The 15,351-nt window shown below is 38.3% G+C and overlaps 1 protein-coding gene across 2 annotated transcripts in view; it reads left to right on the forward strand.

Moving 5' to 3' along the window:
• EFHC2 (EF-hand domain containing 2) overlaps positions 1-7,938 on the forward strand; it is a 57,050-nt gene extending 49,112 nt beyond the window's left edge. For both annotated transcript variants that reach the window (XM_061359280.1, XM_061359281.1), the window contains exons 14-15: positions 5,131-5,224; positions 7,646-7,938. In XM_061359280.1, the coding sequence (XP_061215264.1) occupies positions 5,131-5,224; positions 7,646-7,741 (190 nt within the window). In that variant the 3' untranslated portion in view covers positions 7,742-7,938. The remainder of the gene's footprint in view (positions 1-5,130; positions 5,225-7,645) is intronic.
• Positions 7,939-15,351: the final 7,413 nt, after the last annotated feature.

A 15,351-nucleotide genomic window follows, 5' to 3' on the forward strand; every position in this document is an offset into this window, starting at 1 on the left:
AGCTACTTTGAATGATGGCAGTTTATGTGGTGAGTCACTGTGCTGCAGGTAAGAAGGAAGACTGTCACAATCTTAATAATGTGTGCAGTTGGCACTGCTGGGTAAGTTTATTGTTTCATAAGGTTGCAGTTCGGGAAGTATTTTTTTGAAGTCTATTAAATAGGAATTAATTTCCAAGTAATCTGTAAATTGAAGAGTAGAGCTGTCTGCATGAGATTCAGACTTTTTCTTTCCTCTTGCTTCTTGTAGTTTTCTTGAAGATAAAAGAATCATAAACAGGCAGGTTTATTGTTAATGTTATTGTTAATTGCATACTCCTGGGGATTCAGTGTGGGCAGTTTGTCAGCAATATTCTTTCTCTGGGTAGGTTGTTTGGTTTTTTTTTTCTCTGGGTAGGTTTTTTTTTTCTTTTGATGAGGAAGTGTGTAATTTTGTGTCCATTGAAGTGGTGGTGTTACTCCTACTGTGCGTATCTGTATTTATGAAGGAAGAAATTGGTACAATAAAAGTTGTTGGATTGATTCCCACAAAATCAGTATATATAGCTAATGCACTAGCTGGACCCTATTCAGCTTTAAAATGATGCTAGACAATGTGATCAGATAATAGTTGAAGACTGAAACTGTGTTTATTCAGCTTTGCTATCTGAGATTAGGTGGCAAAGACTTTCTGTAGGACTTAATGGTTCCATTTTGAAAGGTAATACTCTTACAGAATTTATTATTTACATTTGTAAATTATACTGCAGCGATCTGTCACTTATTAAAAGCATGGGATGGGACTAGAAGTTACTGTCTAATTTTGTGGTCACCCCCAGATGACCCAAACCTTTGTTTACTGTACCCAAAGACCATTCAGTTTCCAGAGAGTAGAGAGAATCAGCACAAATACTGAGGTTTCATAAGGCCCCTTCATATTGTTTGTTGAGAATAAATTTATATTTTTAATTGTGGGATGGTGAAATAGTAGGATATAGGTACCCAACAGTGTGTCCATTTTTCCTATTTACCTGAGCTGGCTTGTTAAAAAGTATTTCCTTTCTCCATAAGCATTTTCTCACTTGGATTTTTAATCCCTGGGCAATGCAGACTTCTATTCAGAATGTATTAAGCTATGCAGATGGTAGCAATTGTTTCTGCTAGAAAACTACAGTAGTAATTATAAACGTTTCTTAAACTTAATGTAGGCATAATAAGCAATTACAGTTTAAGAAATAAATATTGCTAAAGTGTTTAAGTGATGAATTTAGTTTTGGTTTGTTTTGTTTTGTTTTTTTTTTTATCCTGCTATTTTTATTTACTGCAATGATAAATGTATGCTAATGAGGACTTAAAGATATCCAGTCCTTCCCCAGCTGGCAGATAAAGAAAAATGGAGAGAAGAAAGAATAGACGACAAGTTTACAAGTATTACACATTGATTGTTCTGCGTTAGTTTTGTTAAGTGTATGTCTCTATTTTAAAAAGTATGCCTTTTAATTTCTGTTAAAAGTGGCTGTGTAGTTCTTCACCTCTCCCCAGTACCCAGATGAGACTGTTGAATTCTGGAGGGGGGCTTGTTGTTTTGAAAAAGTGTATTCATAGTGTCTCAGATAGCAGTGCCTGATAATAATAAGCCTCCTACATGGTCATTCCACCTCTCAAGTCATTAATAGGCCAAGCCAAGCCACTCCTGCCTGCTCAGCTTTTCCCTGGTTTGCGACTGGGTCATAATTTTTTACCTAGTTGCCTACCTGTAATAATATTCTTTTAGGGCTGACCTGTTTCTTTCAGGAAGCAAACCCAGTTTTCCTGCAATAGCAAGGGTCCTTTTAGTAGGAGCAAGATCAGAAATGGTCACAAAATCTTCCTCCTGCACTCTGTCTTCTGCTCATTACCTTTCATGTCTGAGACTCCCTGTGCCATCTGTGGTGAAAAGACTCTGTGGCATTAATATTTGTATCCCTATAAAGAAATTATTTCTGTTATTCAGTATGCTGAGGAACTTATAGTTCAATCTGTAGTTGTTCAAGACATGAATAAATACATACAAAAGATGGTAGCCATTACTTAATTCATACTGATCAGCCACAAAGACTTGTCCATGCTTGCTGGTTTAAATCTTTTCATATGAGTAGTTTATGACAGCTTAGGTGTATACCTATGTTACACAAAGATTATCAAAAAGGCTGAAGAATCCCAACTTTTTTTCTAAGGTTAAAGCAGCATGATGCTTCTTCTCTATTACTATTGGACTAACTTCTTAATATATGTTATTCAAAAGCAAAGAATTAGAGAAAACTGCATGTACATTAATTTTTCACATAAATGCTTGGGCTACAGGTTTTTAATGGGAAAGAAAAAAATATTCGTAATTAACCTTTACTCACCAAAGCATGCTCAGGAATGGTCATAATGAAATTTAAGCAGATTTTTCACACATCTGGAATATTTAATTATGGATATATTTTTAGAAGCAGAAATGTACAATTATTTTTGTAATGTCAAAGGAAAAAAGAAAAGCTCTGCAAACTCTGATAGGGATGGGGGAGTAATTTCATAGCCCAACATCACATTTATTGGTGGAGTCACAGGGCAAAACTGAAAAGAAGCATGGCTTCAGGAGATCTTTGCTGCATCTTCTTGATAAGACAAATCTAATTTCCTTTTCTGAAAAGCAGTGTCAGTTTCAGTTGTATTTACTCCAGCCATCATAATGTATGACATCTTTGTCCTAATAATGAACAAATTGATAGCATCTCCTCAGTCCATCTGGATTCTCTGCCGAATCACGGGTGTGTGCTTTTAGTAGATTGATATAGTAAGTCATAGCAGGAAAGAGATCTAAAGAGCAGAAATTTTTTCTTTCTTTATGGATAATTTTAGAGTAATATTTTAAGCTGGTTTCTGTAGATATTTAAATATAGGATTTAGGAATCCCATTTCCTCTGCCTATGTTAAAATCTTTGATTATAGTTAACTTCATGCCCATGTTGTCATCTCAGTTTGCCAGTGCTGTCACATCAAAGGACTTCTCCTTGTTAATGTTTGTCAAAAGCAGAAGCAATGCTTTCCTTGACTTCATTGCCTTAACATAAGTTTAAATAGTTATACGCCTTCACTTGTTCTTTATTTTAAAATCCTTCTTATACAGCTCTGCGTCTTGGCAGTAGACTTAATCTTCATCACAAAGAGGAAAAGACTTAATCACAAAGAGGAAAATATAAATACATATTATGGCAAAAGAAAATTAATTGCCATCATAGCTCTGAAATTCAGAATATTTTTTCCATGAGGTATAAGCTGCTCCTAATGCAAATCTGCTTCCTTTTCCCAATTGCCCCTTGCAGAAAACCTGAAACAAACAGGAACCTTCTAGAAGTGGGAATGATAATTTTCTTGTATATTGAATATATTCCCCAAAAGTAAGGCTTTATGAAAATGTTAACTTGCACATGAGCTATTATAAAGAAGCAAGCTATTATAGGAGGATTTCTCATGGCAATGTTTAAGGCTCCTTTTTAACACTAGTAACAGTAGCTTTCTTTTCTGAATTTTCTTTCATCTTCAGCATAATTCACTGTACTTAACATTCCAGTTTATCGCTAGCATCTCTGTTTCTGGGTCTCAGTGTATTTTATTATTATCTATCCTGCTGACTATTAAATGAAAGGTGGGGGGTGGGGGAGGAGAAGGAGAGGATGAGCTGCAGTTTATTGCAGTTTGTTTCTGTCACTAGATTTATTTCTCCTCTTCTCTGTTATTGTTTTCCAAGTTTGTGCTGTAAACTGTCTCTTGAAGTACCTTCATGCTTAATTTTTACCAGAACCCTCTGCAGTGATTGAAGGGTTTTGAGGCCCATGCTTTGTGCAGTGCTATTTCTCTAAGAACAAGATAGAATGATTTTCTAAAAGACTTGTTTCTTGGTGATGAACTTGCTCCTTGTCTTGCCAGATTACAGGGCAGATTTGTTTAACCTGGTGTTTCCTGCTAAAAATAAGTATTGAGTCTTTCTAGTTGTATGTCTCTCCATGGAACCCAATGAGGCACAGACATTTCCAGGGTTTGCTTATATGCTTAAACCAGGTCCCTTTTATCTATTAGTGTTGGTTGAGACAGATGTCATTCAGATGTTATTTACAGAACCTGCTAGTACAGTATTTGTAGCAGAGTAGTTAAGCTGTTCATTTCAAGAACGATTTGCATGGTAGCTTTAGCTTATGGATATCTTTCAAGTATTTGACTAATGCCATGGATATAACAGTGGTTCCCAAGTGCCTTAATCACCAGAGTGCTTTGCTGAAATGGGGACTTTTCTTCTGAAGCTGTTTCAGTGGCAGAATGGCAGATATATGATCAATGGCAGAAGTATGACGTGGCTGGCTTACAGATCTGCTCTCATGGGGTTTATTAGTGCAGGGTAGTGATTTTAGAAACTCGAGGGAGGGACATACTATGTTCTACATCTACCTGTAGACCTCAACTGGCAGTATGTGTATCTTCATGCATTTAGGGGACCTTCATACCTAACACAAATATAAATTTGTTCCATAGACATAAAGAACAATGCCATAAGCCAACTACTGAATGGCAGGTTTTGTGATTTTTAAGTCTGGCTGGTATTTGATAGGATAGAGAGCTGTGTTTGTCAACTGTAAATTAATCCCAAGGTGTGTGCAAACAGCATTTTTGAAGGACTGCTTATTTTCAGGAAATGACTGTAGAAGCCATATAAAATAATTCAGTTGTTTTATAGCACAGCACTCTCATGTTATTGCACCTGTTTCTTTTCTACACAATGGAATCATACACTGATCATCTCACTTCTATGTTCCTCACCAATTGTGAGATCCCTTTGTTTGAAAAGTTTGCAAAACACTTCAAAAATAAAATGAAATTAGTTGAAATATAATAAGCCATAAAGAAGTTGAATTCTACTATGAGAGACAATAATAAGGTGTAAGAATAAGGAATAGAATGCATGTTATAGAAGTCCTGACAGATTGCGTCTTTCTGTACTCCTGCCAGATTTTGGTAATAAAGAAGTAAAAAACCATTATCCAAAAGGTTATGTGTTAGTATGCTGTAGGTAACATGATACAACTTTGTTAAAAGTTTCCTTTAACCTTGAGTTTATGTATATTCTGCTTAGGTTTGAAGATGACAATAAGCAAGTGGAACATAAAAAGTTTGTGGATGGGCTGAACTGGAGAGAGAATCCAATCCCTGTTTTCCAGACAATAAAGGTAAATATTTACCTCTCAAGGTAAAGCCAGTGTATCTCAGCAATAGAACAGTACAGTACGTTGATATAATTTGCCAACTTTAACATGAGTGCTTTATCCAGTGTAGACCACAACAGTTTTCATATTTGCGTGTTTGTGCCTTTTTTCTTTAAGTAATTATTTTTTTTCCAGGAGGTTTAGAATGAAGCAGAGAAGTCAAACAGGGACGAGGAGCCCTGTAACGCCCCCGTGCCTAATAGGTGTCACATCTCTGTGACATTTTTCTAGAAGCAAAAAAGGAAAAAGAAAAAGAAGGGGAAACAGGTGTATTTATCCATGAACAATTGGTGTGAATACTGCTTCACCCACAAATGGCATTGTCATATGTCAAATGATCTGTTTGCTTGCTGAGACAGTCAGGAAATAATTTAAACTCTGCTGACATGGCAGAAAATAGCTATGTATTTTTTGTAACTCCATAGAAACTTGTGCATAAGGCACCACATCACTGGTAGGCATGCAGCAAGAGCAGTACTGATGGATCAACTTCGTACATCTCCACCAGCCTGCTACTTAGGGTAAATAAAAATGTGGTATCAACAATCTGCAGACATGAATCTGATCTTGCCATCTTATGCTGAATGGAACATTTAAAAATAAATGGTGCATAAGGTGATTATGCTGATTTTTAAATACTTTGTAACAGATAAATCCAAGCCCCTTCTGCCAACAAATAATTTTGCTTTTCTGGCATAGGCAAAGTGTTGCTATGCTTGTACAGAATGTGTTTGATTGTATTCAGACCATTTAGAAACATAGCATTCCTTTAAATTCAAGTTCACCAGTGACATAGTTTAAAACAATATTCCTCAAGTACTGTGCTATTAACCTGACTCCTCTTTTAGTTGGCTTACCAGCTCTTTCTTCTGTAGCATCTCAAACCGACAATGTCTAATGAGCTGCTGGTTTGCTCTGCATTCCATCATGGTTTGTTTTTCACTTTGTCATTGAGAAGAATTTTTCCATCTTGTGCAGATAAAATCAAAGCTCTTCTACATGTTTTATACAGCAGTCCTGTGGTTCAAAGTGTGTACTATGTTTTGTTCAGTGAGTATTCTTTGATTTTACAGAAAAATTCTGTGCTTAAGGTATAACTCAGTGTTTAAGCAGTGACTGCTTTCAGGAGATTGTGTTAGGGTAAGAGGCCTCATGAGCCTCAGTATCACAGAAACAGGAAGAGGGTCAGAACTTGTGTCCAGAAGTTTTTTGCCTTAAAGTTGCTGCTAAGCTCGATACCAAAAAGCTGTTGAATATGTTTGACTTGCTTTATTACCTCTCATATGATAGCTTATCTAGCCATTGAGCATGACCCGATTTCTGGCAAGTGAGAGAAAGAGACACCTCCTACAGGTTGAAGGTGAGGTCCAGGTGGTGGTAGAACCAAGAGGCAGCTTTCATGTAGCGAAGATGTGGAGAAGGTTCTTGTGAAACAAGCGGGAGGTTGAAGTGAACATTTGTGGTGAAACATATGTCCTGATCAGCATAAGAGATTAGGTTTTGTTTTGGTGTGAAGAAGAGGTTATCTTTGCTTGGAGGACAGCCAGTGCATGAGCTGATGTCTAAGAGCCCCTGTTGAGAACAGTACATGGAGATATGGAAGATTGTAGCTGAAATAAAAAAGAGAAAGAGCATCCATAGAAATTATCACCAGTTATCATCATGCTGGGATAATCAGTTCCTCATCAACTCCAAAGCCTTGCTGTAACTGTCACACTGACATAAAGCACTGTTTTCAATTAACAGTGTCCAAATTGGTGCCAGCATAGTTTACTGAGTTTTATTGACTTTATTATTTTGTTAGCTGCAATACCTCTTCTGTCTTTGGTACAGTTCAAGATTATTATAATGAAGAGATAATAGGGAATAGAAAAATCAGAGAAAGGGAGAGATTTAGATCTTGTTTAACTTGAGAAACCAATTGTCATTCTGTTCATGACTTACCATGAATTAACAGCAATATTTGGGGCTGCAGTGGCTGTATTTGACAGATAGATTTCAACAACAAATTTGTGCTTATTCAGCAGACATTTTTCTTGTTTCTCTCTATCTCATTGTTTTGTATGATTTTTGGTGTTGAGACATAGATGACTTCCAATACCTTGAAGTATAAATGCATCAGTGAAAAAGATACAGCATTATTTAATTTAAAAATACCTGCAGAAGGGCTAATAAGAGAAAATATTTTTAGTACAATAATCTGCAAGATTGATAAAAATGTGCATGTAGTAATCTTTTAAGAGGATGTGTTAAATAAAGGTCCACTTTTTCAAAGATTTATTATGGGGAAACGAAGCAGCTCATTCAATCTTATCTTGATCAGCTTTTAATTATTCTTGTTTTCAACATTCTATTCTAAGTTACTCTCTGGGTTACTAATTTCAGAATGAAGATGGCTGGACCAGACAACCACCAATCTTTCATGTGAGAGAGGTCAAGTACTTACCTTTTCTGGATGATCTGTTTGGCAAGGAAGAGTAATCTGATCTGTGCAAGGCAGTGCTTTGAATTAATGTTCCAGCTCCAAAACTTGGAAGATACTGAAAAGATTCATATATAGGTTTTATTGCATTTAATTTCTTATTACAACATAGATGTATACTTTATGTGGTTTTGTAACTCCTTAATCAACAGTACTCTTTCATACTTATACAAGCATAATTAAAACTGTATCCTCTTATTTTTGTGCTTGGCTTTATAGAGAATTTACAAATACTGAGAAATATTGAGAAAATCTGTCTGACCCTGCTTTGTTGTGCAAACAAAGGTTGTTGATGACCTCTTAAAATATTAGGTCAGAATGTATTAGCACAGTAAGTTAACTCCATTCAAATTTCCTCTTTTGCTCCATCTTTTCCTCGTTATATATGTCCTTTTGCTGTATCTCTGTGGTGATGCTTAAGTACTGTTCATGTCAAAGATCATTATTTTATGAAGGAAATACTAGCAAGGTTCTAGCACAGTATAAAGTTGCTCTGGTATCAGAGATAATTATAGCCTTCAAATGTAAAAGTCTGCAGGCATGGCGTGGAAGCTATCAGTTCTTGCTTTTTGTTTTAAATGTGACTCAGATGAGTAGCCACCAAAGCTTACTTGGTGAGACATATATGAAGAGATGGTCCTTCCATACAATTTTAGAGGGCAGCTTTCTTGCAGTAGCACTGTACTTGCCCTTTGAAAATTAGTTGATGTCTTTCTCTTTGCTGAAAATCACAGTGACTAAATGGAGTCCCTCCTTAGCATTTTTTGTATCTTGTTGAGCTTATGGCAGCTCAAAGCCATGATTAGATCTGAATTTACTGCACACTTTTGAGAGAGAAATTTAAAAAATGGAATGGCTGAGGTGGAGGCGGGTAGCTGACTCATCCATGACTATTCCACAGGGGAAGGGGAAGAGATGTGAGCCAGTGGCTGGGAAACTTACACATCAGTAGACTGAAAATCCTGTAATCTGAAATTACAATTTGGGGAAGAAGTGCTTGATTTAAAAGGATGAGAATTCAACACATCTAAATCCCCAAACTGAAGGAGAGACAATAATTTGAACTGTAACTTTATTCAGAAAATCTGTATCTTTTTGGAAACTTGAAGATCCCTTTTAGAATTATGATTCCATTTAGAAACTTGCTGCACTTTCGCATGATAGTGTAAATGAAATTTTTAATATTATGTCTTCTCTCTAGCCCTCCCAGCTCCTGAGAAGACATTATTTTTCCTCTATATGGCAAAATATGAGGCTTTTGGCAACTTTTAACCTTTTTTGTTAGCAAAAAAGCGACTTGAGGCAAGACATAATTATGTGTTTCTGCTACTTAAGAAGATGTTTGCAATAAAATGGAAAAGTAATGGTAATCCCTGTGAAACTTGCTAAGATGCTCCAAGTTGTAGACAAGGCCATGTACTGCTTTTTTAACTGAAAGAGGAAGCTGCTTTCTTACATGACAGGAAAAATATCTGACCACATTGCTAAGTGTCAGGAGCCCAAACAATAGTAATGTGCATTTGAAGACAGTTTAATGAAAGCTGAAAAAACATGCCACCAAGACTGAGCTTGACATCTTAAAAGAATGCAGTTGCCCTTGTAAATTTTTACCAGACTTCAGAAGGATATCTGTCAGTTATGGAAATCTTGTACAGCCAAGAGTTTCCAAAGAAGATTGAACATTTAGAACTTCCCAAATAGCTTTTAGAGATAGGAAATTCACTTTAGGTGGTTTTCCTTTATATGTATAGGTCAAAGAGGAGCCTCTTTTCAGAAAAAAAAAAGTACAACAAATATAATTTAATGTGTCATGTGGAACCCTCTGTTTAGGTCTGGTCAGTCATGATCTGGTCTGGTCTGGTTATGGTTCAGAGAAGCGATTGCAAACTGGAACCAGTGCAGAGAAGAACTAAAAGGTTGACCAAGAGAGTGGAGATAAGAAAGGAGACTAAAGGAGCTTGTATTATTTAGTGAAACAAAATTAAGTCTTAGAGAGAATATGACTATTCTGTGTAAATACGTTATGGTAAAGTGAGGAAAATAATCTCAGTTAAGAACATTGGTAGTCTCAGAACAAAGGGGTGTGATTTGTCATGAATAAATTTAAACTGGACAAAAAAGGTGGTTTCTGACTTCTGAAGCCACGAGGGTCCCAAACAGCCTTCCAAGGCTAAGGTACTCTTTTTTAAGGTTGAGATGAGTCATCTGGTGACAGTAATTTATGGATGTTTATTAATACCCTTTTGAAGAATTATTCTCATTTCTCTTTTTCCTCTTCTCCCATGCATCTTGCATAACCCTGACAAGCACAAAAGGATCACCTAGGAGCAAGGCAGGCAGTGCCTGAAAAATATTTTCAGTGCTTGTCTCTGTGCATACAATGTGTCATATGCTGTGCTCTGATGTGTTACAAACACTTTTCACCAGGTTTTCGTTTTTACAAGCAGCAGTGCTTCCAGAAGGGAAGCCCTAGCCAATGAGCAGTCCAGCAGTATTCTGTATAATGTGATTTACAGCATATGCTGCCCAGAATATTTCAACCTCTCCTCTAATCCTGCCACCAGCTTCTTCTCTCTTTTCACATTGCGAATGAGGGGTCTGAATGAAGACAATACCACAAGATTATGTTTCAAGGTGGCAGGAGGCCATAGCTTTAAAGCATGCATGGTATAAAGGGAAAGACAGCCCTCCCAGTTGCCATTAATCTCAGCTCTCGATCTCTGTAGGGAAGCCAAAGATATCTTCTTTCCACAACTGTCTGTGCTGTCCATAGGAGGAGTGAAGAGATTCACATTACTGTACTGGCTCCCCTTCTCACTGCTGGGGTCTGTCGCATGTTCAGTGTTAATTTTTATTTCCTCAACTTGGCATTTGAGAATAAGAAGCTTCAAGTTCTCTGGAATAACTGCTGCTGCAAGCAAATGGCCAGTTGCAAACAGCAAAGAGGACCAGTCTTCGGATCCAGGTGACACACTGGTTAGCTCATAGTCTCACATCAGCTTCCGCTCCTGTCAGGTCAGCATGCCCTCTCTGATCACCAGCAGCTGGGCTCTCTCAGACATGGGAGCCACAAACAGCCATAGACAATGTGTGGACAAAAATGAAGTTCCTTACCAAGCACTATTTTCCTGTGTTCTGCATGTCATGCAGGCATCTACTGTGGTTTTTTAGATGGAGGCATTTGTACCAATGTCAGACAGATGTTCATCTATATAAATGAAAAGATGTTGAAGTCTTCCCTCCGCATTTGTCTCTTGTGCTGATGTGAGTTGATTTTACTTCATGGCAGGAAAGCTCTTCACAGAAAAAGTTTGGGTGCAGTTGACTTCTATGTCTGCTCCCTTTGTCTTGTCGTTTTAGTCCTGGAGACATTTCTGCCTCCCAAAGGCAAACTTTCTGTGGGAAAACTGCAGGGTTCCTAATTCCACACTAACCAAAATACTGAATGTTTTCAGTCACTTGACAGCATTCAGAGAACAGAGTCTATATATCACTAATAGTAATTCACTGGTCTCTTGCTTGCTGAACCCTTCTATGTGTTCCCATAGTTTGAGACGTGGAACTAATCATTAGAAGAATTTTCCTGTTTTTAACATCTTGTAGTCACATGTAGGTTATTCAGTGACATGGAGGGAAACATTAGTTCCTTAATATCATGTGCCCTCTGTAATTTGTCTGTAGCATATCTACTAGCAGCATTTCTTTCTCTTTGAGGTGGCTTAGCCAACAAGCCCCAGTATAATGAGAAAGACAAAAGGCAGCAAGTTTTTAAGAAGTTGCAATATCGGGAGGACAAAATACTGCAGTCTGAGGTCAGTTAGAATTTAAAAATTATTTCTGGGTTTTAGAAGGAAGTATAGATAAAATTTGAGAGAAAGCTATCTTGAAAGAAGGCTTTTTAAAATTGCTGTTTGGTCTGAATTAATTTCTTGCTGTTTGTTGAATGCTTTAGGCAATGGTCAAACAAACCGAATAAGGAGGTGGGGGAGAAATCCATGATCCCTACCAGTTTCCAGTAAAGTTAAAACCACTGAGGGAGCATAACCAAGATAAGAAAGGAAATGAATGCAACATATTAAGGTTATAGACTGATTATACAAACTCTTTCTCTGCACAGCTGCTCATTTCTGAATCATCTGGAAGTTTCTTCTAGTATGTATTACACACAAATAAGCTAGCTATCCTCATCTGCCTTTCACCCTAGCCATCTGTCCTCTTTGGTGTCCTGTTTTGACAGGTTAGTTTCACATTAAGGACCATGAACAAAGAGAAATAAAGGAGCCGATTCACAAACTTCTTCGAAATCTGATGCAGCTTCCTGGCAAGCAGCATTGTGGGATTATTTGTAACAGGAAAAAATTCATTGTATCACCTAACAGTACTGGAGGGAGCTCCCACTTTCAAAGGCAAATCTGTCAGAAGAATGGCATTGGCTTGGAAAACAGGAGGAAGATCTTTCACAGAGCTGCTGTGGTGCAAGTGGGATGAAGCCTCCGCTAAGTTATTGTGAGGTTTATGGGTGAGACTTATGTCCATTGCCTTCAGATGTTTACATTGCAGATGTCTGCACCTGCAAGAGCTCTCTGGATCCCTTGCTTGCCAATGGAAGGATGATGGACTTCATAGCCTACAGGTGGCAGTTCTTCATACATTGGCCCTCCCCCTGCACTGACTGAAGGGATTTGAAGCAACCAGCTAAACATAGATGTTTGTATTGCTGTCAGGTGAGATGAATCCCACCTTTGGGGTCCATCAGCATTGCCAGAGGAGCACTGGGGTCAAGCATGGTGACTGACTGCTTGGCTGCTCCCCCCCCACACTACAGTATTGTACATTTAGGAAGGACTGACCTTCAGACAACTGTAGGTAGTTTGGGTTGGGCTGAACAGACTGGACAGGGGAGACCATGAGTCCACACTATGTATTGAACATGCATGTGGTCCCTTTTCATGAGGTATTCTGGAACTTAGGCTGAGCTGAGAGTTGGCACCATGTTCAGCGTAAATGAGACTGACTCAGTCTCTGGCTGGTGGGTCTTTGTCAAATTTCATTCCAGCTAGGCAAACAGGAAAACCTGGGTTGATATAAATGGAACTACAATTTCTCTTATTAGAAGTCTCTGAGAATCTAATTTAGCAAAGTATTTAAGCGTATGCGTAACACTACACCTTTTGCACAAACCCACTTGACTGTGTGCAGGTAGCTCGCTAAAATCTGTCAAATGAAGTGCTGGTGGCAATGCTTTCCTGACAAAGAGGAATTCCTAATTTGAGGCATTTAGGAATTAAATAATTTTAATAAAAAGCCTCACCATAAAAGAAGGTAGCAGTGAAAGGAGGCAATATAGAATTGTCTGGACATGTTTATACAGGTTATATATTGTGTTGTTATTGTAGTTCTTCTGCAATATAAGCTAGCAATTAGCAATTAAATTCCCATTATGGGATCATGCTGGTAATTGAGATAAACTGTAAGTGTGTGACTGTTTTAAACCTTTCCTTTAACTAACCCAAATACTGTAGTACTTATGTAATTTAAAGATAATATCCCCATTAGTAGACTTTATGACTCAATAAACAGCTCCCACAAGTTCATAAAAGCACAAACTGTAAACACCAGGACTATTAATGCAATAGAAATTCTGTGCCTCCCTCTTTTCTTGGTGGTCTAGATAGAGCAAAGGGAAATGCTATCTCAGAAAAAAAAAACATTTATTCTGGCTAGATAAATATAAATGAATTGTCTTAAAACCCATTTGGAAATTTCCTCTCCTCCCCATGTCCCAGGTGGTCTGGCAACCGTGATGCATTCTGCTTTTTTCTCCAGGCAAGAGCAAGAGCTCCCATTTGAAATCATTTACATGAAGGGATTGCATGTAAAAGTGCTGGTGGTATCCTGGCCTTGACTCTCCCTTCTGGAGAAATGGGAACAAACTCTTCTCTATTGCTGAGTTTCAGTGTACTTTTCTATTTTCATTATTAAGAAAAAGCTTCATGATTTTGAACCTCTCTGCCTCTATCATTTTTTCCCCATTTTGCAGCTAAACGAATTTTATGGAAGAGCGCCTGTTTGCCTGGAGGTTAATACAAGCAGAGCTTTTGTAGCCTGTCTCTTTCCTTTGGGAGTTGAAGGAAGTGATTAATTAAGCCATTTGCAACTAAAATTGAACCCTTTCCTTTGTGTGCAAGAGTTTTATTTCCCTGTGTGGTAGAACATCATTCTGCTCAGCAAATCACTGTGCAATGAGCCACCTCTATGTGGTCACTCACTTTGCTGATGAAGGACATTCCTTCCTCTGTTGTTAGAATCATATTGTCTGAATTAATCAGAATGCAGGAAGTTTCTGTCATCGCCAGCTGGGTTGGAGTAGATATGAAACACTGGAGATACCCAACAGAGCCACCACTCTTGTCCTCCCTCTCCTAGTAGGTAGCTCATCTTGGGATAAAACACACAATTTTCATTTGTCTTCTGGTTTAGCCACTTTCATGTGAGAGTTTGTTTCCAGAGTAAGCATTTGAAGTGGCTGTTGGGATTCATGTCCATCACCCCCCTGCTGCTGGATTCCTGACCTTGGCTTTTAGGACCCCAGGAAAGCTCATATTCACAAAAGGCAGAAACTCAGACATTTTGTTCTGCAGAAGCCTGGTAAGTAGTGAGCGAATGCAGTCTCTCTTCAGCTTTGCACCATTTGCATTTCACCACCCATCCTGAACTTTTAGGTTTCCATAACAATAGTATCAAACAGAGAGGCACTGCCCACTTTCCTCTTGCCCCACACATAACACTCCATAAAGCTTCACAGCCTCACAGCAGGTTCAGAGATGCCCCTTTTGATTCCCTGTTGGCAACTACATAATGAAGACAACCCAAAACCCGAAGCTAATCAAATATTCGAGTTAGAAAGACTCAGCATCTTAATGAAGCAAAATTCCTTTTAGGAGGCAAACGATCACAAAGGACCTGAACTGTTGCTGCTGAGGTCCTAACAGTTTTACCATTGATTTCTGTGGGAACAGGGTTTGGCTTTACTTTCTGGGAGAGGCTAATCGCTTTTCTGCTTTCCTACCCTTGCACACAAAGTCCTTAACTCATCACAGGATAGTCCACATGCTTCAGCTGCAGCAGCCAGGTCCTAGGACTGGGTCAGATCATGGCAGATCCCAGCTCAAAAGGCAATATTGCAAATATGCAGCTACGAGGGTCTGTGTTGGATGCACTCGACACCTTAACCAAACTAACAGTAGTTTAGAACAGTTTCCAAAGGAGGTAAAGACCTGAGCCATAACAGGGCCAAGAACTTTACTTCCAGTCTGTTCTCTGAAAACCCACAAAGGAGCAGGGTGACACAGTGGGCATTGATGCATATGAGCTTGAAACACTGATCATGCAATTAATACATAAATACCAGGTGTTTTTTCCAAGACTTATTTATCCAGGAACAATAAAAGTTGCAGGTACAAGGAGTCTCGTGCATACCTTTTTCCAGCACATGTAATTTGGCTGCAGGCCAACTACTTTATGCTCTAAATATGACAGCCTAAATGAGCCTTCTTTGAGCTCTCCCTGCTAAGCAGCCTGGCTGCATGGTGGTGGTCTCCCGTTCAGC

This window comes from Neopsephotus bourkii, unplaced genomic scaffold, assembly GCF_033783945.1.
Source record: "Neopsephotus bourkii isolate Nb327-2 ecotype Australia unplaced genomic scaffold, CSIRO-AGI_Nbou_v1 NB_962, whole genome shotgun sequence".
NCBI classification, from domain to species: domain Eukaryota; kingdom Metazoa; phylum Chordata; class Aves; order Psittaciformes; family Psittacidae; genus Neopsephotus; species Neopsephotus bourkii.